At 39.4% G+C, this 26,401-nt stretch overlaps 4 protein-coding genes and 3 long non-coding RNA genes across 20 annotated transcripts in view, besides 1 other annotated feature; 4 read left to right on the plus strand and 3 right to left on the minus strand.

Annotated features, from left to right (window-relative positions):
• Positions 1-5,729, plus strand: part of nuf (nuclear fallout) — a 42,381-nt gene extending 36,652 nt beyond the window's left edge. For 5 of the 12 annotated variants that reach the window (NM_001259820.2, NM_001259821.2, NM_001259819.2 and 2 more), the window contains 5 exons: positions 2,655-2,789; positions 3,135-3,591; positions 3,656-3,804; positions 4,076-4,114; positions 4,406-5,729. In NM_001259820.2, coding sequence (NP_001246749.1) covers positions 2,655-2,789; positions 3,135-3,591; positions 3,656-3,804; positions 4,076-4,114; positions 4,406-4,534 — 909 coding nt within the window. In that variant the 3' untranslated portion in view covers positions 4,535-5,729. Of the gene's footprint in view, positions 1-1,328; positions 1,433-2,306; positions 2,586-2,654; positions 2,790-3,134; positions 3,592-3,655; positions 3,805-4,075; positions 4,115-4,405 lie in introns of those variants that run through there. The other 7 variants (NM_001038920.2, NM_001038918.1, NM_001038919.2 and 4 more) reach the window with 4 other exon arrangements.
• Positions 5,730-5,947: 218 nt separating this feature from the next.
• CG7924 (uncharacterized protein) lies at positions 5,948-7,088 on the plus strand. Its single transcript, NM_140441.3, has 2 exons — positions 5,948-5,996; positions 6,059-7,088. The coding sequence occupies exons 1-2, from the start codon at positions 5,966-5,968 to the stop codon at positions 6,991-6,993; spliced, it is 966 nt and encodes a 321-aa protein (NP_648698.1). The 5' UTR covers positions 5,948-5,965; the 3' UTR covers positions 6,994-7,088.
• Positions 7,089-7,531: 443 nt separating this feature from the next.
• On the minus strand, positions 7,532-8,420 carry CG34244 (uncharacterized protein). 2 transcript variants are annotated; one of them, NM_001274905.1, is made up of 2 exons: positions 8,091-8,420; positions 7,532-8,030 (listed from the first exon to the last, which is right to left on the minus strand). In NM_001274905.1, exons 1-2 carry the CDS (start codon positions 8,116-8,118, stop codon positions 7,720-7,722), a joined length of 339 nt encoding a protein of 112 aa, NP_001261834.1. In that variant the 5' UTR covers positions 8,119-8,420; the 3' UTR covers positions 7,532-7,719. The 2 variants fall into 2 exon arrangements, with proteins under 2 accessions (NP_001261834.1, NP_001097604.1); NM_001104134.1 differs by having other exon boundaries at positions 7,662-8,030; positions 8,091-8,199.
• A 693-nt stretch (positions 8,421-9,113) lies between these two features.
• Positions 9,114-10,751, plus strand: CG7906 (uncharacterized protein). 2 transcript variants are annotated; one of them, NM_001274906.1, is made up of 3 exons: positions 9,114-9,268; positions 9,500-10,480; positions 10,537-10,751. In NM_001274906.1, exons 1-3 carry the CDS (start codon positions 9,247-9,249, stop codon positions 10,602-10,604), a joined length of 1,071 nt encoding a protein of 356 aa, NP_001261835.1. In that variant the 5' UTR covers positions 9,114-9,246; the 3' UTR covers positions 10,605-10,751. The 2 variants fall into 2 exon arrangements, with proteins under 2 accessions (NP_001261835.1, NP_648699.1); NM_140442.2 differs by having other exon boundaries at positions 9,203-9,268; positions 9,500-10,474; positions 10,537-10,728.
• Positions 10,752-11,085: 334 nt separating this feature from the next.
• On the minus strand, positions 11,086-11,919 carry lncRNA:CR45399 (long non-coding RNA:CR45399). The gene has a single exon (NR_124935.1). It is a non-coding gene; the product is annotated as a long non-coding RNA:CR45399 (long non-coding RNA).
• A 5,564-nt stretch (positions 11,920-17,483) lies between these two features.
• lncRNA:CR44561 (long non-coding RNA:CR44561) lies at positions 17,484-18,170 on the minus strand. The gene has a single exon (NR_124936.1). It is a non-coding gene; the product is annotated as a long non-coding RNA:CR44561 (long non-coding RNA).
• Positions 18,095-18,137: a mobile genetic element.
• A 301-nt stretch (positions 18,171-18,471) lies between the features above and the next one.
• Positions 18,472-19,490, plus strand: lncRNA:CR44560 (long non-coding RNA:CR44560). The gene is made up of 3 exons (NR_124937.1): positions 18,472-18,616; positions 18,676-19,198; positions 19,266-19,490. It is a non-coding gene; the product is annotated as a long non-coding RNA:CR44560 (long non-coding RNA).
• Positions 19,491-26,401: the final 6,911 nt, after the last annotated feature.

The raw sequence follows: 26,401 nt of genomic DNA on the forward strand, positions 1-26,401 counted from the left end.
CTCTACCACTGCGCTGGAGGTCAGCTCTTTTTTTTTGCTTCTGAATAGCGATAAACCTCCGGCGGATGCTAGATTTGTTTACCATACTTGATCCACATAAACTAGTGGGGAAACTCATTTGATAAATGAAACAATTGTAGGGCATTGTATTGTTGGAGGAGGAAATTGTGAGTGAGTGTTGCAAGTTAGGATTTTCCATTTGGGGTCAAAGCTAATGCCGATATTAATGTTCGAGTGCTTCCAGTTCTTTTCGATAGTTTTTTTTTTTTTTTTTAATTTACGAGCTGTTAACGTGTAAACTGTTGCAAGGTAAAAATTTTGGAATAGCGCAAAATTAAACTTAAACACCGTGTTCTTTTTCCATTTTATTTTCCCCAATTTTCCATATTTTCGGGGCCAAACTTCATGGACCCCATAACATCTGTTTCGTATTTCCGCTCTTGACATTACACATTTCCCATCGTTCAGTTGCACCTGTCGTGCCATCAACTTGTCAAAACTAAACTGGAAAAATCAAAGGCCCTTAAAAAGGCCGAAAGGCATTAATGACCTCGGGAACACCTTTTTCAGGCGAGAGAAAGAGGAAAGTGACAAGCCAGAAACCGTTGTCTTACGACTTTTCGTATACCTAGTACTAAACACCTATAAGTACATATTTAAAGGAAAGGAAACATATACATATACATATACATATTTAAAGGACTATTTTTGAACAGCAAATTGTAGATGGGATTCCTATTCTAATAAGCTTCAATATGCATTTCGTACCTTAAGAATTTTATATAATCCTTCGTGTTTCGTATATTGTATTTTGTATATATTGTATAGATCAGTGCTGACATTTGCCATAAACAAAGTACGGGGTATGTTATAGTTGGGCTACTCGACCATAATATTCTTACATGATTCTATGTACAACGCCTCGTCACTTGTTACTCAATTTGTCTTACACTTTTATCGTTTTCTCTTTATGCCCCCAGCAACATTTTATTTTTATTACTTTCTTTGCTTTGACCAAACGGTTTCTGAATGAGTCGCGACTTCTGTTTTCGGTGCTATTTTTCTACCTCTTGGCCTTTCCGTATTTTTTTTTCGGAAGAATTCGGTAGACATTTAATTTAAATTCTAGTTTCTATATAATATGCTTAGTTTTTTGGCATGGTTCATTGTACACATACCCAGCCCCTAATTGAGGCCCCGCCATATCGTACTTTTTCGGTTGACTCAGCAAGCTTATTCTTCTCTCTATATATTCCCCACTCTCTGGCTATTTCTCCATTTGTATGGCATTCTGTTGTTTGTTTTTGGTGGGGCCCTAGGCCCATTTTTCAGTACTTGCCGCGCAGCCTTTGACGTCGATTGTGTGTCCGTGTATCCATCCATCGCTTTTCAGTGCTCTCATCTCGATTGAATATAAAGTGCCACACTCTCTGTAAATCTAGCAAAATTATTAACTGCGAATAGTTGCCAAAGCCAATTGCAGTTAATTAAGCATAATTGAACCCTTTGCCGCACAGTTGGAGCGTCATTGGTTGCCGACCCCAAATGAAAACCGCTTGTAGGCACTAATTGAACTTCTCAATTGACATTTATGGGGGCAGTACGATTGTGGGGTGTAGCAGGGATGCAATCAGAGAAGGGTGACGGAATTAATTCATCAAGAGTCACGCGTTGCTGTTCAATATTAGATACATTTTTCATAGTTACACACTAAAACCAGGTAATAGATTAAAGATACAAATAAACAATATGCAAGCATATAGCACAAAACTTGTTAAAAACGGAAAAAACGCACCCTGTTTCCGGTTGCTGTGATAAGCCAGCTCTCGGGCATCCTGTACTGCATTCATCTTACACATTTCTTATCAACAGGCAACCAACTCATGTTCAAAACTTCTGTTTTTATTTTCCCTGTACGTTTTTGTAATACGCGGGCGGGTCATGAGTAATTGCGCAAAAATCAGCAGGCTGCAAATCTGTAATGGCAAAAACAGATGCACATGCCAGCAACTAGTTGGCCAAAACTTGAATGCAAAACATTAGCAATCTGTGTGTGCGTGTCTTTTTACGCCTTCTACTGAAGTGCCTGCCTATGGGGCGTATGCTTAATATTTATGAGATTCATATGGGCAAGGCATGCCAATAACACTGGGCAAACAAAGTGGCATGGCAGATGAGTAGGAGGAAAAGCATCGAAAGTGCTTCTCAACTGGAATGTTTTTGTTGAAAAATTGTACTTTGAGGCACAAGTTTTGTTATCAACATTTTGTTAGCGTGTTGACTAGTGTAATTAACAGCATTTTCAGAGAGTTGTCGTTGTCGCTTCGAGAAAATATAAACGAACAGTCTGCTTCGGCCGTCAAATGAGCAAAGACTACGCGGCGATGCAGAAATAATTTGAATTTTCTTAAGCCTGCGAGAAAACAGCATTCCTGAATAATGTGAAAAGATATATCAGCAAATATATAATCATTTGCACACCATATATATATATATATAGGCAAATGTATGTGAAATATCCCATGGCTGAGGTGCAGTTGGTGAACGATCTTCTCCTCGATCTGCGGCACATGAAAAAAGATTGTGTTAGTCGATGCACGAACCTTTGTATTGGAATATAGACTTATCAGTTCTCTTTTTCTATATATTTACAGCTGGAACTGCTGCAGCGCAAGGTGGACGATCTGTCAGATACACAGAATATAGCTGAGGATCGGACAACCCGCACCAAGACCGAATATGCAGTCCTTCAGGCGCGTTATCACATGCTCGAAGAGCAGTACCGAGAGGTTTGTATTTAATAATTCATTCGAGTTTTATTTATTTAAGTATTAAATATATACTTGTTTAATTATAAAAAAATAGTTAATGGTAGATAGGAAGTACGCTATATGAAAGAGGTCAAGAAAAACAAAACAAACTTCTTCGACAAATAATAATTTTGTTTTTGTGTATTCAGTTTGTAGAGTTTGTGAGTGAGTTTTTAGAAAGATAGTAATTAAATTTATCAAATTTAAAGCAACTAAATTACTTTGCTCAGAAAAATATATTTATGTAATGTCATCAGATTGATTAATCCCAATAACAATCAATTTATGAGATTATGAGATTTAATCATAACTCTTTTCTTGCAGTCGGAACTGCGTGCCGAGGAGCGTTTGGCAGAGGAGCAGAAGCGGCACCGCGAGATTTTGGCCCGCGTGGAGCGTGAAGCCTCGCTGCAGAACGAGAACTGCCAGATGAAGATCCGTGCCACCGAGATCGAGGCAACGGCACTGCGGGAAGAAGCCGCCCGACTGCGTGTCCTGTGTGACAAGCAGGCCAATGACCTCCATCGCACCGAGGAACAGTTGGAGCTGGCGCGCGACCAAATCGGCGTCCTGCAACAGGAGCACGAGGAGCAGGCACAGGCACTGCGCCGCCACGAACAGGAGAAGAAGTCCACCGAGGAGCTGATGCTGGAGCTGGGCCGGGAACTGCAGCGTGCTCGCGAGGAGAGTGGAGCCCGGGCAATGCCGACCACATCGCCGGAGAGCATAAGACTGGAGGAGCTGCATCAGGAGCTCGAGGAGATGCGCCAGAAGAACCGAAGTATGTAAACATATTATATTTGAGGGCTTACAACTAAACAATATGCACATTTTTTCTTTACTAGCCCTCGAAGAACAGAACGAGGAGCTGCAGGCCACGATGCTGACCAACCAGGCCACCATGCTGACAAATGGCGTGGAGCAGGGTCGCCATCTGCTGAACGGAACACTCAACAGTTTGGCTCAGGAGCTCGAGGAGATGTCACAAGCCCAGGTCTGTATTTGAGTCCATCTGTTACGTCGCTTGCTTCCGCTTTTAGTGTAGTCCAATCCATCATTCCCACACCCACAAAAACACAGTCTAGATGCCAAGTCCAAAAGCACACGCACAGTCACTGCAAAAGAAAACTGATTAAAATGCTATTTTGGAACCTACAGTTTTAAAGTGTCCTACTAGTGTCCGTACTGCCCTGCGCTTATTTTAAAAACCATTTATCTTATCTTAGCCCACATGTGTATTTAAATTGACATTTATTGTATTACAGGATTCTGTGGATTCAGCCACATTAGCATCCTTAAGTCAGGTAATGCTTCAATCACGCAAAAGCCGCAAACAAAAAGAACAAATAATAAAACACGGTTTTGGAGCCACTGTGCACGCAATGCAGTTTGACCTAAACAAAATTTGACTTAAAACTAATATTGGTTATTGGTTTTTTTTTATTCGATCAAACTTATTACGGACAATTTATCACCTGGCTAACTATATAACATTCATTTGTGTATATATAAACATTTCAAATTCTTTTCTTATCCATGTTTTGTGTGTTGCCTTAATATTTTTCGAAATACTAATAATAATGTATGTTTTGCAGCTACAACAGGCCTTCCAGGAAAAGGAGGATGAAAATGTTCGGCTTAAGCACTATATTGATACCATTCTACTCAACATCGTGGAGAACTATCCTCAATTGCTGGAAGTCAAGCCCATGGAGCGAAAGTAGTGCAGTCTACTGGAAGAATAAACCAACCCTAGGCACTCGGCAGAGTGTCACAACCACCTAACATTACCTAAAATTAATAAACTAACTAAACCATACTCTATGTTAACTTTTTAAGCTACACTCTATACATGTATTTATGCCTAACTTAAGTCATAATTTATTTTATAACAATTTAATGTAGATTTTTAAACCAAAACAACGCAGAGAACACAAAGATTGCATGTCAAAATGATAAAAAAGTCCTTAATTTGATTAGATTATGTTTTGTATAAAGAGAGTCCAAAATTATGTAAAAGTTTATTTTCCTTCGTTTCTAGTTTGCGTTTTGTATAGTTCGTGTTGTTGATCCATAAAGATATTACTTATAAATATTGTTAGATTTTAAGTCGTAAAAAATCTTTCACTTATTAATGAAATGGAACCCAATAATTTATTGATAATTGCCAGAAAATCTAATTGTGAATGTGTATAGCATAAAGAGATTTTATGAACTGTTGATGCTTGACAGGAAATATTTCCAATTTCGTCATGGCAGCTAAGAAGGTTTTTGCTAGGACAAGTGCTCCATTTTTCAAATCTTTCCATCACATGCATACTTCTTAAATCTTTCTATCCATATTTTGCACTCTCCGAAAAGATCTTCCCTAGTTTGCCTGTAATGTAGTTACAAAAATCTATCAAAAAATTTGCGTTTATGGTATGGACAATCCCAGGATACAAAGACGGAGTTTTAGTTTGATGTGAGTCTAAATGAGAGCAATTATCACGAGGAGTTTATCAATTCAGAAGTTATATCTTAATCCACACACATATGTCAATGTATAGCACAGATAAAACTAATCTTACTCTGCATATAAAACAACATTAAATGGACATAATGTGCAAACGTTTAGGGATGACACATGATAGCTCCAACGAAAGCGATCCCTAATAGTCTTAGCAACTGAATAACTCAAGCGGTCAACCCTAATTTAGCTATAATAATATCCAAGAAAACTCGATAATCGATGTGTAATCGTTAATCAAAATTTTATTGCCTTAAACGGATGTTTTAAAAAATGTACTAAGGCTTAGATAACTCTAACAAAAAAGTCCATAAGGTTTAATGACATGCTGCGAAATATGGAATTTTAAATGTAATTTACTAGATGCAAGTCGCTGAACTTATATCAAAATAAAAAGAAGAATATTTTATAAACACAGGCCCGCCTTTTTTTTTTGGACTGGCCCTAAAATAAAAGCGATACTAATTGGCGAAACTCGTTTGAAGACAATGCACATAAATGTTTAATTTATTAAGGAAGCGTGACGCGAAGAACAGGTTTGCTTTCCAGGAAAGATTGCATAAGATCTTTTCGATTTGAACGCGTTATATAAGCCGGGTTCTGCAGCAGTGAAGGACAGAGAAGACATTGGAGTTAAAGTTACAGGATGTTTAAGCCACAATATCACTTGGCCGCAGGTGGGCAATTGAATATCATTTTCGATTGAAACAGAATTGAGTTTGACTTTTGTACTTTCCAGTGCTGCTGTGTTTCGTCTTCACCACAGCGCAGGTTGTGCCAAATGCAGAAATCGGTCGGATTACTATCCAAGTGCCGTTGCTGTCCAATGGAAAGCCCGTGATCCTGACCAACCAGGAACGGGAAGAGATCGCCACCGTGCAGGAGATCAAGCCGGGAAAGGTCCATGTTGTCCAGGAGGTAGTGGTGCCACCTACTGTGAAGTCTGATAATAAGGTGCGGGTGACAAGATCAGTTTCGGATTCTGGTATCCCTAACCATGGAATCCCAAATCCTGGCATCCCTAACCATGGAATACCGAATCGTGGAATTCCTAATGATGGAATCCCAAATCCTGGCATTCCTAATCATGGAATTCCAAATCCTGGAATCCCTAATCATGGAATTCCAAACCGTGGCATTCCTAATGATGGAATCCCGAATCCTGGCATTCCCAATCACGGTATTCCCAACCCTGGAATCCCTAATCATGGAATTCCAAACCGCGGCATTCCTAATGATGGAATCCCTAACCCTGGCATCCCCAACCATGGAATCCCCAATCCTGGCATACCCAATCCCGATGCTTCCGAACTTAAACCAGTTGTTGTAATGCCCAGCAGTCGTACCACCAGCGCACCCGCATCTACATCAATGCCCAAGCGAGTACCCACCAGAAATTGTTTCCATCTTCTGATGGGTGGCACGACCACTACGTCGCCAGTGGATATGATGACACCACCATCTATGGAAAACTGCGATGAGCTATGCACCAAGTTCGAGTACTCGCCCATTTGTGCCCACAATGGAATCTGCATCCATGAGTTTGCAAATCAGTGCGTAATGAACACCTTCAACTGCAAACACCGCGATTTGTCGTTCCGTGCAGTGGATGAGGATGTGTGCCGACTGGGAGTTTGCATGAGGCGATGCAAGGAGGAGGAACTGGCGCTATAAAATGGCGATTACTCTTAGTCATAGTGTTATATCAATACAATATAATTTGTGTAAAAACATAAAAAAAAACATTTAATTAAATGCATACATAACATAGAAAAGAGTAATTTTTTCTTCTAAAATTTGTAAGTCAAGTAAACTTTGCTTGATCTAGAAACTGATTTTAAACTTTGGTAGAAGTATTCTTGCAATTTTTAATAAAGCCTAACAAATTAAAAATTAATAATGTTTCAACAAGAAAGGAATCTTGAAGTAATTAATAAGCGCTGATTTTTTTAACACCTGTATAAGAACGTAATTTTTCTAATATCATTTAATTACTTTTTTATAAAACGTGTTTACGAAAGGTTCAAGTGTATATGATTAATGAAAATTTTAAGTTGTTTTTTAATTTTAATTAATTTTAATTATTTCCTTTTTGTAATTTGGGGCGTATGAGTTAAACAAACTCTCAAACTGCCAGATGCCTATATTTGGGAAAACTGACTGACGGTCCTTTAGTGTACTATGTACTATCTATGTAATTCAAATCGTCCTTGGTTCTGCTCTATGTTCTGTTGATATAAAGTGGCGTCTTAAACTGACTATTTGCCTTCGAAATGAATGGGTTGCCAGGATAAAGCAATTGCTATTGAAAAAAAATATATATTGCTACATATATTGTATATAAATTTTCGTAATTTTCATTTTATTTTTCTGCTCAACCTTTCAACTGATGAACATTTCTCACAAGCCGAACTCCCTGAGATCTGACTCCATGCAAAGAGGCTGCCAGTCCTGCGTGCAACGATGGTCTTCCACGGGTTTAAACATTTTCTGGGGATTACGGCAGTTGTAGGCTGACATGGCACAGCGGCTCTCAAACTTCAGAATGCATTGTCCATTGGTGGCACAGACCGAAGGATCCTTTTCGGGACAAGAATAGTCGCAATTATCCTCGGTCACATCCGCATAAACCCTTTTGCCGTGCTGGTCAATGCTCAGGCTATTGCTGTTTGAAGCGGGAACCACTTTAGCGGCAGTATAAGCGATGTAAGCTGTAAAAATTCGTTATATTAATAAATAATTTTTGTACTTTGTATACAAAAACAACGAACCCAGAAGGAATAAAGACAGGAGCTTCATGGTTGGTTTATGATGAGGTCCTTCGGTCGAAACTGTTGTTCTTTATTTTTGATGCGTATTACCTTGCTGTGTTCGCAGCAACTGTAAAACTGTTGATTTTGGCACCAACTGGACACGTTTTTATATACTCATCCGATTTCTGCTGATGACAGCTTTTGGTTTCTGCTGCCGATGTTGCGGTCTGTCCTTCCTGATTCCCTGCATAATCCCTTATTTTAACACCTGCCAGGGATATTAAATTGCATCATCATCGGTGCCATCAGCAGCTTTGTCTGTCATTTTTATTCTTATCTGCTTTGTAATTATACTGCCCAGCGTGACTAAAAATAAAACTCTGAAATGCCAAATTTGCATATTTATTGTTGGCATTTCAATGTTGATTTCGTGGTATCTGCCGCCTGAAAGTATGCTATGAATTGCAACCATTTCGCTTTAGTTGTGGAAAACTCCGCGTTTCTTTTGTGATGGCGCTAATTTCTTCAACAAGCATTAACTAATAAAATGCAGTATCCTTTTTTTTGTAAAAAACAAAAATTTATTATATTTGCACCTCTTTATTTAATCAGTGCAGTAATTAATAGATTATTCATTAAACGCAGGAAACCATAGAAATATATAGACGTACACATACATATGTACATATATATGTATAGATATGTTTTTTTAATTGATATTGATAAAATAACATTCAATATGCAATTATTTTTTTTTAATTTTACATATTCTGACACCTTTAATAATTACAATTATAATTTGTGGACCCTCTGAAACAAAATTTCATATTTGATTTTATTAAGGAAGCGTTTAAATCCGTATGTGAAAGATGTGCCCAGGTGGAAGACAAGTCTCCCCCATTCCCCACCTCATCGACACCCTCCTCCGAAGTGCGAGTCTCAGCTCACTGGTCCGTTCAAGCGCAACCAAAAACCTGTTAGCATCTCGTGTGCTCAGAATTTACATAAAAACCAAATAATAACATGAACAAATATTATTAAACAAATCGTTTGCAAGGCTGGTGACGTTTAAGGGAGCCCCAAAAGCCTTTATAAAGTGGAAACATTTGGAGGAAGAGTCACAGAACGCCTTTGGGTGTCGAAAAGAAACACAAGTACGGATTAACGGAGTAACATGAAGACTATTTTGGTTTTAGGTAAGTTGAAATTAACGAGCAGTTTTTATATAGAACACAGGGAAAAATTAAAATTTTTATAATAACAATTGAGTTAACAAGAAACTTATGCATGTATTAGAGGTATCTAGTTTACCCATAACATAAAGAAATTTAGCTATAAAGCTTCTCTCGATATGTTTTTTATATATTCGAATCTTATATGGGTCTCAAAGCAAGAAAATTATAATATAATCCCTTGATATTTCCTAGCCATCCTGTCGCTGGCGCAAGCCGCCGAGTTGACTCAGACTACGGAAGCCGCAACTACAGCCACAACGGGGAAACCACAGCAAACGGAGCTCCCCATTCACATCCAGAACCTGATAACCAGCCACATCAATCATGTACTCCAGCACATAAAGAACAAACCTCAGGTTTCGAACACATTGAGTGGACCTGTGGATTGGCATGGGAGTGGGAGTGGGAGTGAGGGCGGTGCGCCAGTGGTCAAGCCCCATCCAGATCTCCTTCCACCATTGGCACACTCTGGTGATGTCCTTGCCCCTCCCCTTGCCGACGTCCCAGCGGCTGCACCTGCGTTGCAATCTGGCATACAGTCGGTGCAAGCTGGCAATCCACCGGTGAAGGTGACCCATCACCAGGCCACCGGTACTCTGATCCACCACGGAAGGCCGGTGGTGCAGAATAAGGTGGTGATGCCGCCCGTGGAGCATGTGGTGCTCTCGCTTCCTGGTCAAGAACCCATTAATGTGGCCGAAAAGCTGCAAAAACTTCAACAGCATGTGACCAAGGTGATGCAGCAGGCCGAGAAACACATTCCATTAGCAGTGAACCAGGCCATTAAACAAAAGAAAGAACAGGAAGCTCAAAGAGAAAAGGAGCAGCTCCAGAAGGATAAAGAAATCAACAAGGTTGATGACAAAGAAAAGGAAGTAAAAGAAGATCAGGAGGATCCTGAACCATCCGAAACAACACCCCAACCAAGTTCATCGAAGGCTGGTCGCTCGCTGGTTATTCCCGATAAAGTGTCCAATATAGTCAACCAAGTTCACGCCCACATTCCCCAACTGATTGCCCAGCATCGTGAGGAAATGAAATTGGGAAAATGCAATTTTCAGTGTCCCAAAGCATCACTGTCCATTTGTGCCAGCAACGGCAAATGTGTGGTCAATTTTCCAGGCCAATGTGAGCTGAGTCAGTGGAACTGCTTCAACACCAAGAATGGTAATGGTCTGCTTCCAATATTTTCGATTATATTAATATAAAATATATTTACTGTTTTGCAGTTTTCCACCAAGTGCACGATGCCGAATGCCAAAATACCATTACTTGCTATAAAAGGGATATGATGTAAGCTGTTCCTCTGGGATGTGATTCAATTATACAAAACGAATTTACACTATATTCCATCGAAAATATGTAAACCTTTTTTAAATAATTCCAAATTAATAATAGCTGCAAAATATGAAATAGATATTAAATCAGTTAAACTATTTCCTATAAACCGATTTTGAATAGTTAAGGTACCATTTACCATAGTAGTATGGCATCATTACCATTGCCACCAGATTTCCGCGAACCATTCGCAGTCAGATCCCATTTGGACGCCATTTTCCGTATTTGCAGCGAAGTTGTTTGCTTGACATTTTATCTTCACTTTCGCCACACTTTCAGAATTGCCGGGAGCTGGCTGGGATGTCCCATCTGCTCCTGGCAGGCGAATGATTGCGCGGCAATCATCCAATTTGTCAAAATGGCTTATTAACGGATTTGGGTAAGAGCCGCACGACGAGCGTAGCGGAGTTGGCTCAAATAAATGCCATTATCATTGATTTGCCAATACAAATGCCACAAAAGCGACAGCGTCGAGGGGATGGGGCTTGGTTTTCGAGATTGGAGCTTGGCCAAATGCAGAATCGACAGCTGTGTACCGACTTGGCCAGCATTTTTGCTGCGGCTTATCACTAAAATGTTGCCACATGTAGCCAGCCGTTGGTAACCAGGATCCCCGAATGGAAACCTGGACCCGTTTCGAATGTCGGACCTCCCCGGGCGATAACTTCGGCAAATGGTCTATGCAAATTGCGATTTGAACCAATTAAAAGGCACTTCTGGTCGAATAACGGAGTTCAAGGGAAGTTCACAAATGGCTTTGGTATTTTTTTTTGTTTGTTATCTAAGAAAAAAATTGCTATCTTGTTGTGGGCAACTATCAATTCCTCCAACCCATATTTTACGTATATCCAGGCATCTACATGGTAGGTTTTTGGCCAAATCCCCATTCTCAACTGTTAACTATTCGTTGTAGCATGCGAAATCTACGACATCTATTCGCCTTTTGGGGCCCATAAATTTTCCACTTTTCCATCCGCATTTCCCCCGGGAGATCTTAGATGTCCAGAGACCCCTTTTCGCTGGATTCTCCGCCGTGTTCTACAAATGTTTGACTTAGTTTCGTTCCATCTGGCCGCCTGCTGCGTGTCTGGCCTTCTTTGCTCTGTTTTTGGCCAGGTCCGCAGTGCCACGCATGCGTCTTGGCCATTATACCACCGAATTCCCCTCCACTTGCAACTGCACCATACAAAAAAAGACCGTTAGCTCTGCTGCTCGCTTATCTCAGCCAAATGCCTTGGTTTGGTTTGGCTTAGTCGCAGTTACTTCTTCCCAGTGCACTAAAAAAAAATTATTAAATATTGTGCAAAATAAACATTTTTAGATGTTTTGAAGGGACAACCGAAATTGTTATGACTAGTCGACATGTATTACATATTTTTGAACTATTTTATATTTTTATCAGATATATTTTTTTCAGTGCATGTAGGCTGTCTCTGGTTAATGCCGAATGCGTGAGCTGTGGGCCGTGCCGCATTTGATGGCTTGGATAGCCTCGGTTCCCGCCCTCCAGCTTCTGCTCCTGCTGCTGTTTCTGCTCCTTTGGTTGGCTGCAGAGCAGAGCGGAAATGCAATTAACACTTTGGGCCGTAATTGCGTGCCAAATGCATTTCGTTGGCTTCGCTGGCAGTCCACATTGGCCATGGCCAGTGAAGAATCCGAGTATCGGAGGATTGGAGGAAGAAACTGGAATATAGCCGCTCCTACTAGCAGTCTTGTTTTGATTTGCTTGGCTCATTTGCAAGAAATGTGCCCATAAATCAATTTGGAAATGCTCGTTGACTACTGTCCGTTCGCAAATTTCTACCCTGTAGAGAATTTTCTTTTGTGGAGGTGGCTGCTTTGGATTCCTCAAAGTTTCTGAAAGGTTACATAAGCTTCTAATGAAATGGAATGCCTGCCATTGCCGGGGCGTTTGTGATGATGGGCCTGCTAGGAAATCTGGGAGTAAAGCCTTTAAGCACTTTTACTTTTACCGACAGTGTAAAATGGTATTCATCGTATTGTAAAATGTTTATTGTATGTTTCATATATTTCAGTTTTGACATTTAACAAGATTTTTTCTTTATTTCCGACGGATTAAATGATTTCCCCTAATGCGCTCCAGGAACTTTAATTTCTAATTTGATCTTTTGAACCATATAATTTACCATAAATTGGCTTTTTAACTTGTTTTATTCTTGACCAATTATCTGCGATTTCCACACAAATGCCTACCAATTTGGTAATTCCTGGTGTGAATGACTGACCGCAACATTTCCTGTTTTCCGTTTCTCCCACATTAAATGGCTGCCTTAACTTTGTTTTTCGTTTAAGTGAAATTAATTGAGTAATTTGATGCGAAATGTTTGCGACACGCAGCGGAAAAGATGGAATAAACGAGAAAAACTGCAAACAATTCCACAAACAGAACTCAAAAGGGGCGGCTGTGGGTGGTGGATGGTGGAAGGAGGGATTGTGGGCAGACGGGGAAGTGCGGCAGATGCAGATTATAAAATGCCCATCGGCCAGAGCAGTTGAACCGGACTGAAAAGGAGGCCAGGCAACAGAATTTAATATAAAGCATATTAACTTTGATGGCAAATGACTGCGAGCCCAAATGGTTGGCAGGGGGATAAGTGGGGGCGGTCTCTGGCTGGCTAGGGAACCAGGAGGGGACAGCCCGTTTTGGACCCATTCCAACAACACATGTTTGATGATGATGCGCGCTCTTGAAGTCGCTGGCAGTTAGGCCCAACGTGGGTTCCAGCCGCCTGACAAGCGTTTAAAAAGGTTTTATTTACACCGATGATGGCAGCGGCCAAAGCGGGACGCCACTATTCGGCCAGAGGGAGACAGGTAGCCCGAGAATCGGATCGCTCTTGGCCTGGTCCAATGTGCAGCGCAATTAAGTTGCCAACAACTTTGAAATTATGCAATTATGGGTATGAGAAATTGCCTGGAAATTACACGAGGGACTTGACGAACAGCAGCAGTCAAGAAGAGCAAGTGCACTGAGCACAAAACCGATCTTTATGGAAATCATATTTTGAATATTTAATATTTGCGTTATTTTATTTCCCTATGTAATTTATATTTTATTTCAAAAGTTTAGAACTATAAAGGTACAATAATAGTTCTAAATGGATTTTTGCACATGAAAAATGTTTTGAAGTTTTAGCTTAGTTCGAGATCTACTTTTTCCTTTAGTGCCGCAGCAGCAAAAGTGGAGCTTAAAACAGCTCAAGTGGAGCCCGTCTCCCGACTCAGAGCCTACTTGATTATTTATTAAAACGAAAGTTAAACAGCGAAAGGAAGCAATTTTCCATATAAAAGAAGCGGAGTTCGCTGCTGAGGAAGCCGGGATTCGCTTGGCCATGTGTCTATGCAAGTTTTGTGGCCCCCTCCAGAGCGTAATTGCCATGTTTAAAGTGTGATTAATTTGTAATCATCAAAAAGGCAAAAACAGCCATGTAGAGAACAGCTCTGCAGCTCGGTGGAAGCTCGGCAAATGTTTGCATTTTAAGTTGCCGGGCAGAAAGGCAGAAACGAAACGAAGTCAGAGTATAAAAGCTAAACCAAAAGACAGGAATCGCTGCCGCCTCAGGATGGAAGAGGGGCGTTAGTCGGTGGGGGGGCGTGGCGTCGCAGAAGAAGTGCGGGACAACAGCGTGTTCTCTAAGTAATTGAGTTTGCTCGCTGAGGCGTTGAAAGTGGCCGAGAATCGGGGAAATCGGGCAAGTGGAGGCTGTTGAGATAATGAGCCAACTAAGATACATATATGCATAAAGTTGAACACTTTTATGTTGCGGAATAGTAATCGAATCGTTGGCCAAAACAAAAAAACTTAGGATACTATTATCCTTAAAACATACCCATTTAAAAGATAGCAGGAAAGCTTATCTTCAAAGAAAGTTAAATATTTTAAGATGTTATGATAATGAGGACATATTTTACATGTTAATTCACAAGATTGCTCTGTTATTTGTATATGCTTTGTATTTCAAGATTCATATGAGTTTCTGTTATTTTATTTTAATAAAATGAAAGCTAGCAATCGATTCACATAATACCTCTTATTTTGCCAATGTATTTCAACTCTAATTATGGCCAATCTGAGAAGTGACCAAACATTCTTTATCAATCGTTTATCGATCAGCAGCCATGATTGCCAATTTAATTAGCTGACAACTTTATTAGCACCTAAGAGAGAGCAATGCGGATGGTTTTGGCCAAGACAGCGCAGTAAACACGATTCTCAGCTGGCTACGACTAATTACAGACACCGGCTGTTCGAATGCATCCAGTAGATACGCGTACGAGCCATAAAAGCCAATCGCGAAAGCATTGCCATTAATTAAGCCAAAGTATAAATCTCGCATTGCTCCAAAGCCGAAAACCAAACAAAGCAGGAAGCTGCCAAAGTCATCTACTCAGACCGCCTGCCGCGCATGCGCAGCTCAGAATGGCCATCAGAGTCAGCTTTCAGTGCAAAAAATAGCTAGGAGAAAGGAACATTTAATTAACTTAAAAACTTTATGGTAAGCTATGAATGTTTCTTATAAAAAAAAATGCATTAAATCAATTGGCACAACTACGTTCCCTTATTCCAGAAGATCAAATAATTAGGCAAAATCGAATTTAAAAAAATTTTATCAACATTTTATTGACTGAGTACTGCGCCCTAAGAGGGAATATTAATTTATTAATTTAAGTCAACATTTTTGGTCTTTTGCGCAAGTTGTATATGATTGTGAAATAAATAATATATGTTTTACTTAACTATCCACTATGATATTTAAATATTTTACCTTCCACTTGCCTAGACGCGCTTTAAAAATATTTTTTTCTTTTCGATTGGCTGCATAACTAAACGGCTACCGGCTTTTGACCTTTTGAAAATAGCCAGATAAATTTTCCACAGCACTGATGGCCATGAAGCGAAAATAATGGGGAGGGGCCGGGAAAAGGAGGCAAAACTGCGGACCCGTCCAGCCCGACATTCCAAATAATTACAAGCTATAAAAATTTATGAGCGCCAAGGATTTTCTTTTGCCACCACAAAACGCGAATGCGTGTGTGCGCCCGGGGCTCTGACCAAAAGAAGTATCTACGTATCTCGCAGATACAACGCGCTCACCCATAAAACAGTCGCCTCAACTGCAGTTTGTCCGAGTTCCTCCTGCTGCCGGTTCCTCCGCCGGTTTTGGCAAGCCTTTTGTTCTGGTTTTGTGCATTGATTGAAAATTAAGTTGTGCCGATTGGGTGGCGCACTCCTCAATCTATCGGCTGATTTATCATTCAATCATCCTGTCACGAAATGTGCTAAAATTCAATTAGAAATGCTAGGAAAGGATTTTATAACTGTTATTTATTTCATGTATACCTTTTTTTTTTTAAATAGAGAATACTTTTGTAAGAAATAAAAATATTTAAGTGAACAACTATTAATGAAAATGTCATATCAATATGCAAGTTAAACAAATTATAGTATAAAAAAAGCAAACCAAAGTAAGGTAAAAAAAAAAAAGGAATTTTAAAGGTAAATGCTTAATTTTCATGTCGTACCTTTTAAATTTGTCTTTCATTTTACCACATTTGACCTTCTTTCATACTTTATTGATTCGAGCTTCCCAGATGACCAACGGTCAGGCATTCAATTTGAATCGTTGTCATATGAAGTCAACGCTATAACTTCTCCCTACCAAAAACCCAGTTCGCATCCTGAACTTGAGGCTGAAGTGATGGCTACATCATGCTCTTCCACTTGATTTACGCCTAACTGTAATCGAATAATATATCAGGCAAAAGGCTAGTGGCCAAGTTGCCAGGTAGCTCCAACTATCTTAGCCACAAAAACCAATTCAGTCTGCGGATACCCCTGCAACCGTCCCTTTCATCGACGTGCACTCAACAAAAAATATTTTTAATTTCTAAAATTGTATTAAATAACTAAAATTAATGTGTTAGCACTGAAAAATACTAAACACTTTGGAAGGATATTTATGTATATTATCAAATATATAATAACATAAAATTATTGGAGAGCGCTTTCATCTTATCTTTCCATCTTAAAAAATATACAATACAAAATTCACGTTGAAAACATTAATTACTTAATTTTTTTAATGTGTTTCGATTTGAGTGTCTGCTTTAGGCCAAGCTATCCCCTCCGCTAAGTCCTCTCTCGGTCGAACTTAACGGCACGACAACCTTAGTCAAAAGCTCAGGCATAAAATCAATTACATTGACAAATGAGCAGCTGACAAGCTGGCGGGATGGGGCATCGGTAATGGGGTGGTGGAGCCTGCGGTGGGAGCATGTGTCAAAGCGTTCCAAAAGCGCCATGTGCCCTGAGGCCAATAGATGCTACGCGGTTTTACCAGGAAAACGGGCACAGTAGGTAACGTTACACTCAAAAAATATATATATTTCTTATATACATTTTTTTTTAGAAATTAAATTTATTAAATTCTTGTTTAAGGAAAAAGCCTAAAAATTTCAATATTTAATTTATTTCATCATTTTAAAATAGAATAAATGGAAAAGAACAATTCAAACAAGAAAATAAAAAATAGAACTACATATACTTTTAATAAATTAAAGAAATACAAAATAAAACGTTTAATTTATATCTAAGCCAAATAAATGAATGTTTAAGGAAATATAATACATCTAAAGTGGTATTATATTACATTTTACATCGATAGATATGTAGGTTTTGGGAGAAAGGAAATAACTTTTACTCACCTATAAATTACATAACATGAATGTCAAAATGTGTGACGCACTACTAAATTATAAAAATGAATTAACTTAAGATCGTAACATAGTATCCTGCACATGGCTTAGCATTTATTTTACAAATACAATTAATATAAATTAATAAAAATAAATGGTCCCACTGTATTAAAGTGGCGATGCAGTCTTCATGCTAAACAAGTAATCTGGAGTTCGGCAAACGCGGTACATTCACATTCGCCAGAATCGGTTTCTCCACGAAGAATAGTTCTTCCTATCGCTATATGGAACCCAGCCTAAAGACCCCCACCACCCATTCTCGACCCATGAATTATGTGACTTATTAAAACGTCATTCGAGTTGACAAGTTGCCTTTGCCACTGTCGTTTGTCCACTTGGCCTCAGATTACCTGGTCCCTCCCCAAAGTCCACGACTCCCTGGATGAGCAGGAAACTTCTAATTGTTATATACTGTCCATCCGTCTTGGCCACGTCGATGGTCGTGCGTGCTCTACGACGTGGGGGCCATTGTTTATGCTCCTTGGGATCCCGGTAATCAATGAGCTGCCAGCCTCACCGCCTTCATCAATTTGCATTTATAATTTTCAGACTGATTGACTTTTGGGGCTTCGTCTCCGCTGCTGTTTGCACAAAATGGATAACCTTGTGATGAGAGACAGGTTGCAATCGGAGGTCCTTGCTTTGGACGTGACGCAGTAATCGCGTTGGTAGAAGGTAACACCAAAGACACTAGAATAATTATTCTAGTGTCTTTCGTAACACGATGGGCAAAAATTGTGGTGATCATTTGGAAAATACAGCGAGTAAGCTGTGTGAGAAAACTTTAGATTGCCGCCAAAAGCCACAAGATAATTAAATACTGAAAATTGAAATAATACTAAAAGATAATTGTACCACTAAAAAAAACTTAGATTGCATTGATATGTCCGAAAGGACATTACTGTTACTGTGCATTTTTAAAAATAGGTCCATATTCATTGCTAAATTAAGGACACTACCGTGGACGCTACGGTAGATTCAATATTTTTCGAATACTTTAAAATTTCCTTAGTGTGACCGTAGTCAACAAAAAATCGTTGGCGTTATGCAATTCAAGTTGTCTTCTTGTGTCACACGTGTTCTTTCTTTGAGATCTGACTCCGACTTCGTTTGTTATAAATAAATCCTAAAATGGACAGTGAAAGGATAGTAAACAGCCATTCTATTGAAGATGCTTCAGGGAACGATGAATTGGTAAGATTCGTCTGCCTTTGTGATAGATATTCGCCTAGAAAACCATATTTCCATTTCAGCCGAGCAGTAGTTCGAATTTTGAAAGACGTATACTCGGCGGTCCTGGAGCACACGGCATCATGGGAAGAGAATATTTGCAGAATAATAACGAAAAGCAAAAAAAGGAATTATTTATGATTGAAATGAAAAGTAAATTCCTGTTCCTAAATAGTAGACTCAAAGAACATGAAAGTATAAAGGATATGATCGATAAAAGAAAGGTATTAATCAACGCTATGCGGGGCCAGTATGATATTGAAATTGCCATATTGAGCAAAAATTTAAACGACGAGTGTGCTCTTGCTACTCAATCGTCATCTGTATGTAACGATTGCTACAAAAATGGGGAAAAATACAAGAAATTGCGCCTTCTTAAGCTAAATAAAGAAGTAAGACAACTGGACATCGAAATATCAAATTTACACCGTTGCATACAAAAACGTCACCAGGCAGCTTGCAAGCTAAGAGATAATATAAGAATTCTACATAGCCGACTCAAGCAACATTTATGAAAGCCAAACAACATGGTCTATAAGTTTAAAGGTACGCATTAGTACTTAGTATATTACTAATTTTTATTTATAATTTTACTCAATTTCACATATTTCAGTTTCGAGTGGAAATTATGCCAATTTTGGTTATATATAGACTATATATACCAAGACAGTTATATTCCTCTTAACCACAGCTCATAATCGGTTAATGATTATTACATAACTGATAAAAAAAACTTGGAAATTGTCAAGCTCAAGCATCTAAAATCAGCAATGTATATTAAAAAAAATATATATATATATTATGCAGTGCCCAATTTACCAAATATATATATTTTTTGTATTATATTTTTACACGTGTTTCAATTACGCTACCTATCTCTTTTGATGCGACAAATGTTACACATCATAAAACAAAGGCCACCTCCTATTCACGCCTGCTTTTATGCTCATTCATTCTGTGGTGGTATTATGTTTTGGCTTATATCGTGGACGGGATTCGACCGAATGCATTAATTAAATTTAATTAAAATGTGTCAACTGAGCTTGTCATAACAAATTCGCCTCACATTTGAATTACATCCCACGACCTTCTTTTTAAGCCCCACATCCAAGTGAAATGCGACAGCAGGAGCGTTGTCAACAGCAACAAAATGGCTCATTAAAAACTTTTATGCTGATGAGATGGCGAGGGCTGTAAAAACTTGGCCAAGAAGTGTGGCCAAGCTGAGTATGTCTGTCTATGCGTGTGTGCGCTTAGTTAATTAGCGGCATAATAATGCACACACACACTCCGTTTCTCCAGGTAATTGAAGCTCACCTGCCCAGGTGGCACGCACATCCCATTTGGTCTCATCTTCATTCGCAATATTTTCATCAACTGTTGCTCGTTCGTTTCACCCTCTTAGGCGTTAAGTCGTTTAGAAGTATAGAAGGTCCACTTTCTGCTTTATGTGGATATAAAGTGCTGCGAAGTGAAATTACTAAGGAAATAGCGAAGGTTTTAGTTGTGTGGGAGTTATTAATGAAATGTAGCTTGTTTGGATTTCCAAACTGTACTCAGTTTGTACTTGGTTATAATATGCAGAACTACAGCTAATAACGTTTGCCCTTGAAATAGTGACTTTACACAAACCCAATCGAGTTTGAGATTTAGCTCATTTAAGTGTGACTTTCCACATCCCAGTCACAGACTGTTGCACACTTGCTGTCATTGCCTATTTACCCCGTAACTTCCATTGCCACAGGATCCCTAGCAGGATGACATCCTTCGGATAAACCTGCAACGGCACAAAAACACCCGTGGGTGTCGTTAATTGAAATTATTATACTTGTCTGTGGTATCATAAATGCGACTCGTTAAATTTGTATGTATGACATTCTATAGTCGAGGGCGTGCATAATGCGTGAGTGGATATGTGAGGGGTATCCGTGCATACGCAGGAATATACATATATCCGAGATATATGCAGCCTCATATCCTGCTCATTTCGCTTGTCCCCGGTGTCGGGGGTCTATGGAGTGTCTCTTATTTGCATGGCGTCGTCATCGTTTCAGCGACAAAATGGAAATTTGTTGCCGCATTGCTCATGGCGTTGCCACGCCCCCCTTAGCACTCATCCTCCCCAGGCGCCTACTACAAGGCCCCCTTTTGGGCCAACCATGTGAGCGGCCGTTGTTTCTGTTTTAATGTGTCAAGTGTTTTATTTGCGCGTGTTACCTACTTTGATTTTATTTGGACCGCTCGCCAGGGAAACTGCACTGGAAAAAATAAACTTTAACATTCGGAAAAGTCGCTTCGAAAGTTTGTCACTACGCGGAGTGATATGATGATATATACATATTTGATAATCATTTTCAGTAAAAAAGGTGATTTTATGTTTATATATAAATCTTAAAAGCCGTTTTAAGGAAGAATTGATTCCCAAGTGCAGATCCCGTGTTCCTCCAACACAATATAACTTCCCAGGAGTTCGGATTGGAGGCTGGGTGGTACTAGGGCATTCCACTCGTGTATACCTCACTTGCTTTTATGTTTAATTCATGCGCAAATTGTCGCGGAAATCGGACGTCAAGTGTATTAAACGCCATGCTCTGCTTTTGATTTATGGACCCAGTTGGTGCCACTGCCATTTTGGGGCACTGGGGGAGCCGGGATGAGAATGCGAATGGGAATGGGGATGAAGGGTGCTGCCGCGGTGCTGGCCGTCAATTCCAATAGCGAAATGAAATTGTTGCTAATTTATGAGCGAGTAAGCCATGGCCTGTTCCAGACCTTGTCGCGGTCCAAAAATTCTTTGGATGCTTAATGAGCTGCGACAGTTGCTTTAAATTTGAATTGGCAAAGGGATTAAGCGAATGCCAAGCAATAAATTGTATATCAATGGGCTCATAATTACATGGCCGTGAAACTTGGGGCTAAGCTCCAGCAACTTGTTAAAAAAATATCGGGAGTACTGGTACCTAGGTAGTAATATATTGGAAATCCTTACCATGTAGAGAATTTCCCCAAAAAATACTTTTTATATTTGTAAAGATGGAAATTCACCTGATCTAAAGTTAGTCTTCTATTCATTCTATTTCATATGTAATATTATATTATTTGACTTCTTGAATAAATCGGTTTAATCCTATTTAATATCTTAATTATATTGCATTGAATTAGACCTATCAGGCATTCATTAAGATATTATCAAAGTACTTAACGCCGCGAATTTCCACATCTTGTTTTGCATGCGTTTTTCTACAGGAACGCCATCAATTGAATCCAATCTTGTGACTATTATGGCACCCATTCATCAACTCCTTGTGGTCAATCATCTAAGGAAGGATACTTAAGGTGCCCATTTAAAATCAATTAACGCGACAATTTGGGCGAACACTCCCCGAACACGTAAAACGTTAATTATGCAACTGGCCAAACAAGCCGCTGAAGAATCTCATAGATTGAAATCTGGTGTGCAACCGACAGAGGAAAGTGTGGCTATTGCCTAAGGCTTCAATGCTAATGGAACTGTAATTATGTTCCAATTATAAATGTATCAATCAAGAAACGAAGCATTTTCTGGAGCACGAACTTCAAACACCTCCGTATTTCAATTTAGAGCAGAACATCATAGGTTTTTACAATTCGAGCTCATTTCTAGCCAATGAGATTGACACAAATTAGGTAGAGTTATCCACATTCCATCCGTACACCTAGACTTTCGAAGGTTTTATCTATTTGAAATCAATCAACATCTAGCGAATTAATTGACGATCCTGCCACTTTGTCTTCCTTGTCTGCATATCAAGTTGCTGTCGCCGCAAGTCGACGCTTTCGCTGCCATGGATGCCATGGATGGCTGCCAAGATGCTGGCTACCAGATAACTAGTTGGAGTGGGGTCTCTTCCAGAGTCATCTGGGGCCATTCCAGCCCGGCCAGGTGGGCTCGAGATCGATGCCAAGTCAGGAAGCCAAAGCGCAAGCCAGCAGCGGAAATCACTTGGGAATTGAAGAGGAAGAGGAGCTGAGATGCCAACTTTGCCATTTTGCAGCTATAGCTCTCAGCGTGTTGAAGTGCATACAAATTTAATTTGCAACTTTGTTTCTATACTGCTTGACATTAAATATTTATTTACAAGTTCGCAGTCCAAACCCATCTCGTGCAACATAATTTGTAAACCAATAACTGGAATGGCGGCTGGTTGTTACTTTGAGCCAACAGATGTTATTTAGCCAAACGAAATAGTTTTAGCCATATTTAAAGGTACACAGCACTGCTGAGAAGACTGATCATTATGCAAGACCCGCCGAGTGGAGTTTCTTCTGGTGTTGTCTTCTCTCGCTGATTACGTAATCGCAGGTTGAGTCGACTGCAGACTGGTGTAGACCGTTTTAATTGCTGCAAATTAAACTATCATTAAAATATGTAGAAAACCTGGTGGAAATTCCCCCATCCATCGCACTTTTCCTTTAGCCTTGTCACAGCAATATCAATTTCGCATTACATATGACATCACAGCCCAGTGAGCCACAACAAAGTATGAAAAAAATATAGGAAAAAGGAAAAATTGCAAATTGATTAAAAGCCATTAACATGTTCTTTATCACTCAACACATATGGCTGACTGAAGTTGGCCGGGAGGAGTTCTCCCCTTCGAGTGGCTCCATGTGGGATTGGGTGTAGGCCCAACTTGTTCAAGACTCCACGCCTTGGCCTGCGGTCCAGCTAAAGCTATGGGCTCCAATCGACAATCGGGTGTAGTCTTTATCATTGGGAGGAGTCGTCCAGTTGGGTGATCAGATTTTATGGTCGTGCGTTGATGAATAGCTTGAATGGGCAGGATATTGACATTCCGCAGACATACATAAATATGCTGATGATTAGAGTAAGAAGAATTTCTTAAGTATTCAACTGATAAATTTATAAAAAGCTTACCATAACTAGTAAGCCAAAAACCATTTATAATGTGCTAGATTAAACTTAAATATTAATACATATCCAGCTGAAAATTTCAATTGCAAACTAAAGCATTTTAAGCTGCCTTTCGCATTTCGTGTTCAATTATTACTTCTGATTTCATTGCAATTTATATTTCGATCAGTCCTTTTGCTGTTTACCTAACCCAGTTCTATCTGCCACAGATACCAATCGGCGATTCTCTCCCGGAAAACTTTACCCAATCGAAACCGAACTTAACCACAGAATATTCCCCCCAAAAAGTCCACAACCTTGCCCGTATTATGCGATTCATCAATTTTATTGTTTCCTCTCGTTTGTTTTTGTGCGTTTTTTGCCATAAAAACTATTGCAATTCCAATTTAGCCACTTCCATTTCGGACCGCAACTAATTTCGACTTTATTATTTGAATTCGATTCAGGCGATGGGTCAAGCGGAGTTCAAGGCAATAAATCACTCATACGACAAGTGTGCCAGAGAGAAACTGATTGGAGTTTTGGGACTTCGATTCGGGCAAAGCAAAGGGAAATGTCGCCAAGTGTTGTAGAAATTTTCATGGTTCAACGACTGTGCGAGGGTCTAGACTTTCTCCTGTCCTGGCCGCTTTCCTTTACTGTTGGCCAATTTCCCGCTTATTTACGCAGTTGACATGTGCAACACGTGCGCTGACAAATCATCGAAGGATGGTGGAACTAGGGGGTTCAATAACGCCTTAACCCCTTTTCCTGCAGGGAGACAATTTAACACCTGAGCGAAAGCCAAGCTGAAATAATTTATTGACACATTTTGCCTGCCACACACTTGGCCACTTGGCTTTGAATTCACCCCACTGCCAATTTCACGCCCAGGCGAGCAGAAGCACCCTGTATGTTGGGGTTTAGACACCCCTGCGTTATTGCAAAAAATCGCTAAGGATAAAAAAGTTTTCATTGATTTACTTGTTAATGGGTTAAAATTAATTTAAAACATTACAGCTAACGATATAAGATGCTGTTTAATTTTTAAGAAATTTCCAACTAGTTTGATAATTTCAGTGATTAAATCACCGTTTTATGGAATTTTTGTTTCAGTGTGAAATAGAGTAGCTCAACTATTTCGAAGGCAATGTCCTCTTTGCCGATTTCGTTCCTGTTTTGTTTTATCGCTGCCTTAACACTTCGCTGCGCTCAAATGGATGTGGATGCTTTTGTCGCTTGTATTACACTCACTTAGGGCCAATTATGGCTAATGTCTCAATTAAGCGGCAGTTATGAAAATTATTGACTAGCGCACAGAGCTCGCCCGGCTTACGGAGTTAACCTTTTTTTTTCCATCTTTCGCTGCACCTAGTTCATTGCTGTGGCAATTGCGGCTAATGGGTTAAGTGCAAGTTTCTGCCACAGCCTTAGCCCCAAATGATTAGATAATGTTGCCCCCAGGTGCACTGACGGTCACTGTCCTTCTGATGGACCCGAGTGGAGTTCAGGTTGAATGCGCCAATCTGAGGTGGCACTTTAAAAATATTGTAGGTAAGGAGCCAAGCTGCGGGTTTGCATGGACTTAGGCGATCGGTTGGGCTGTATTAATGGAAATTTAATGGCGTCTTTCAGACTTTGCATAGGTTGGATAACAAGGTCTTTAGGAGAATGAAAAAAATGAAAAAAGTATTTAAGAAAAATTATGCCAATATGAAATCATTTAAGAATCAACGTTACCACAATAATGTTGTTTTTCTCTGATAATAATCATGCAAAAAAACAGCAGGCAGTATGTGGAAAATTTATGAGGGAAGCTATTTTAAAACATAGTTGTTAGTTGTATATTTTTTAGCCGCAACACTAGTATATGAATAGTATATATTCATTTCTAATTCATTTATATCTTGTACAAGTATCGTTTCAGATATTTTAAAATATTTATTGGCATTTCGTTTGCTCAGAAGCAATTTACGTATATAGAGTTCAAGATGATATGCTACTTTTATAACAACGTTTTCGTTGAAAATCTTCCATTTGATCTTTTTACACAATCTATCACAATTTATTCCGCCATTTTGCCCCCATCCGCTTTTCAATTGAATTCTTCCATCTAATCCAACTTTCCCTAATTTCCCCCAACCCAAAATCTTTACAAGCAAACGGCTTTATTTAACTGGCACTCAATTCATGTTAACTCATTGTACAGATGTTCCTCCGGGAGAACACACGGTATATATTTTTGAAAAAGAAATCAAGTTGTAAAATGTACAGGTTTCTGCTGCATCATGATGTGCTCCTCTCACCTCTTAACTCCAATCGGGCCGTAATGTTCGCGGTGATCTATTCAAATTTCATAACATGTGTCAAAGTCAAAGCGAGAGGCAGTTAAAGTTGACTTGGCTACTTGGTAATATAATTCCCCACTCTTCTCTGCAGAGGTAATAAGATATGCTCAGTTGGGTCCTCTCGTGTGCACTGAAAACAAAAAAGGTATTCCACTTCAAATTCCCCAAAAAAGTGTTTGTGCTTATAATGTTTGAGAGTTACAACTTTTACAATATAAATTAAATCATGAAGTTGAATATTGGGCTTTAAGAAATATGTTATAGTAGAAGAAATGAAAAAAGTTCTTAATAAGTGAGCTTAAATGCTGTTGCATTTAAAAATAAGTAATTTTTTTGCAGTGTATATTTGCCTGTTCTGCATCGCATACTCACTGATTGTGATTGGGATGCCTGCAGTGCGGACTTCGGCTACCGTTGGAGTCTCCAGTCCCTGGTTCTTTTTCTCTGCCAGCCTCAGTGAAAAATTTGCCTTAAATTTAATTTTTTTTATTCGTTTTTGGTTAGGCA

Source organism: Drosophila melanogaster, chromosome 3L, assembly GCF_000001215.4.
Source record: "Drosophila melanogaster chromosome 3L".
Lineage (NCBI taxonomy): Eukaryota > Metazoa > Arthropoda > Insecta > Diptera > Drosophilidae > Drosophila > Drosophila melanogaster.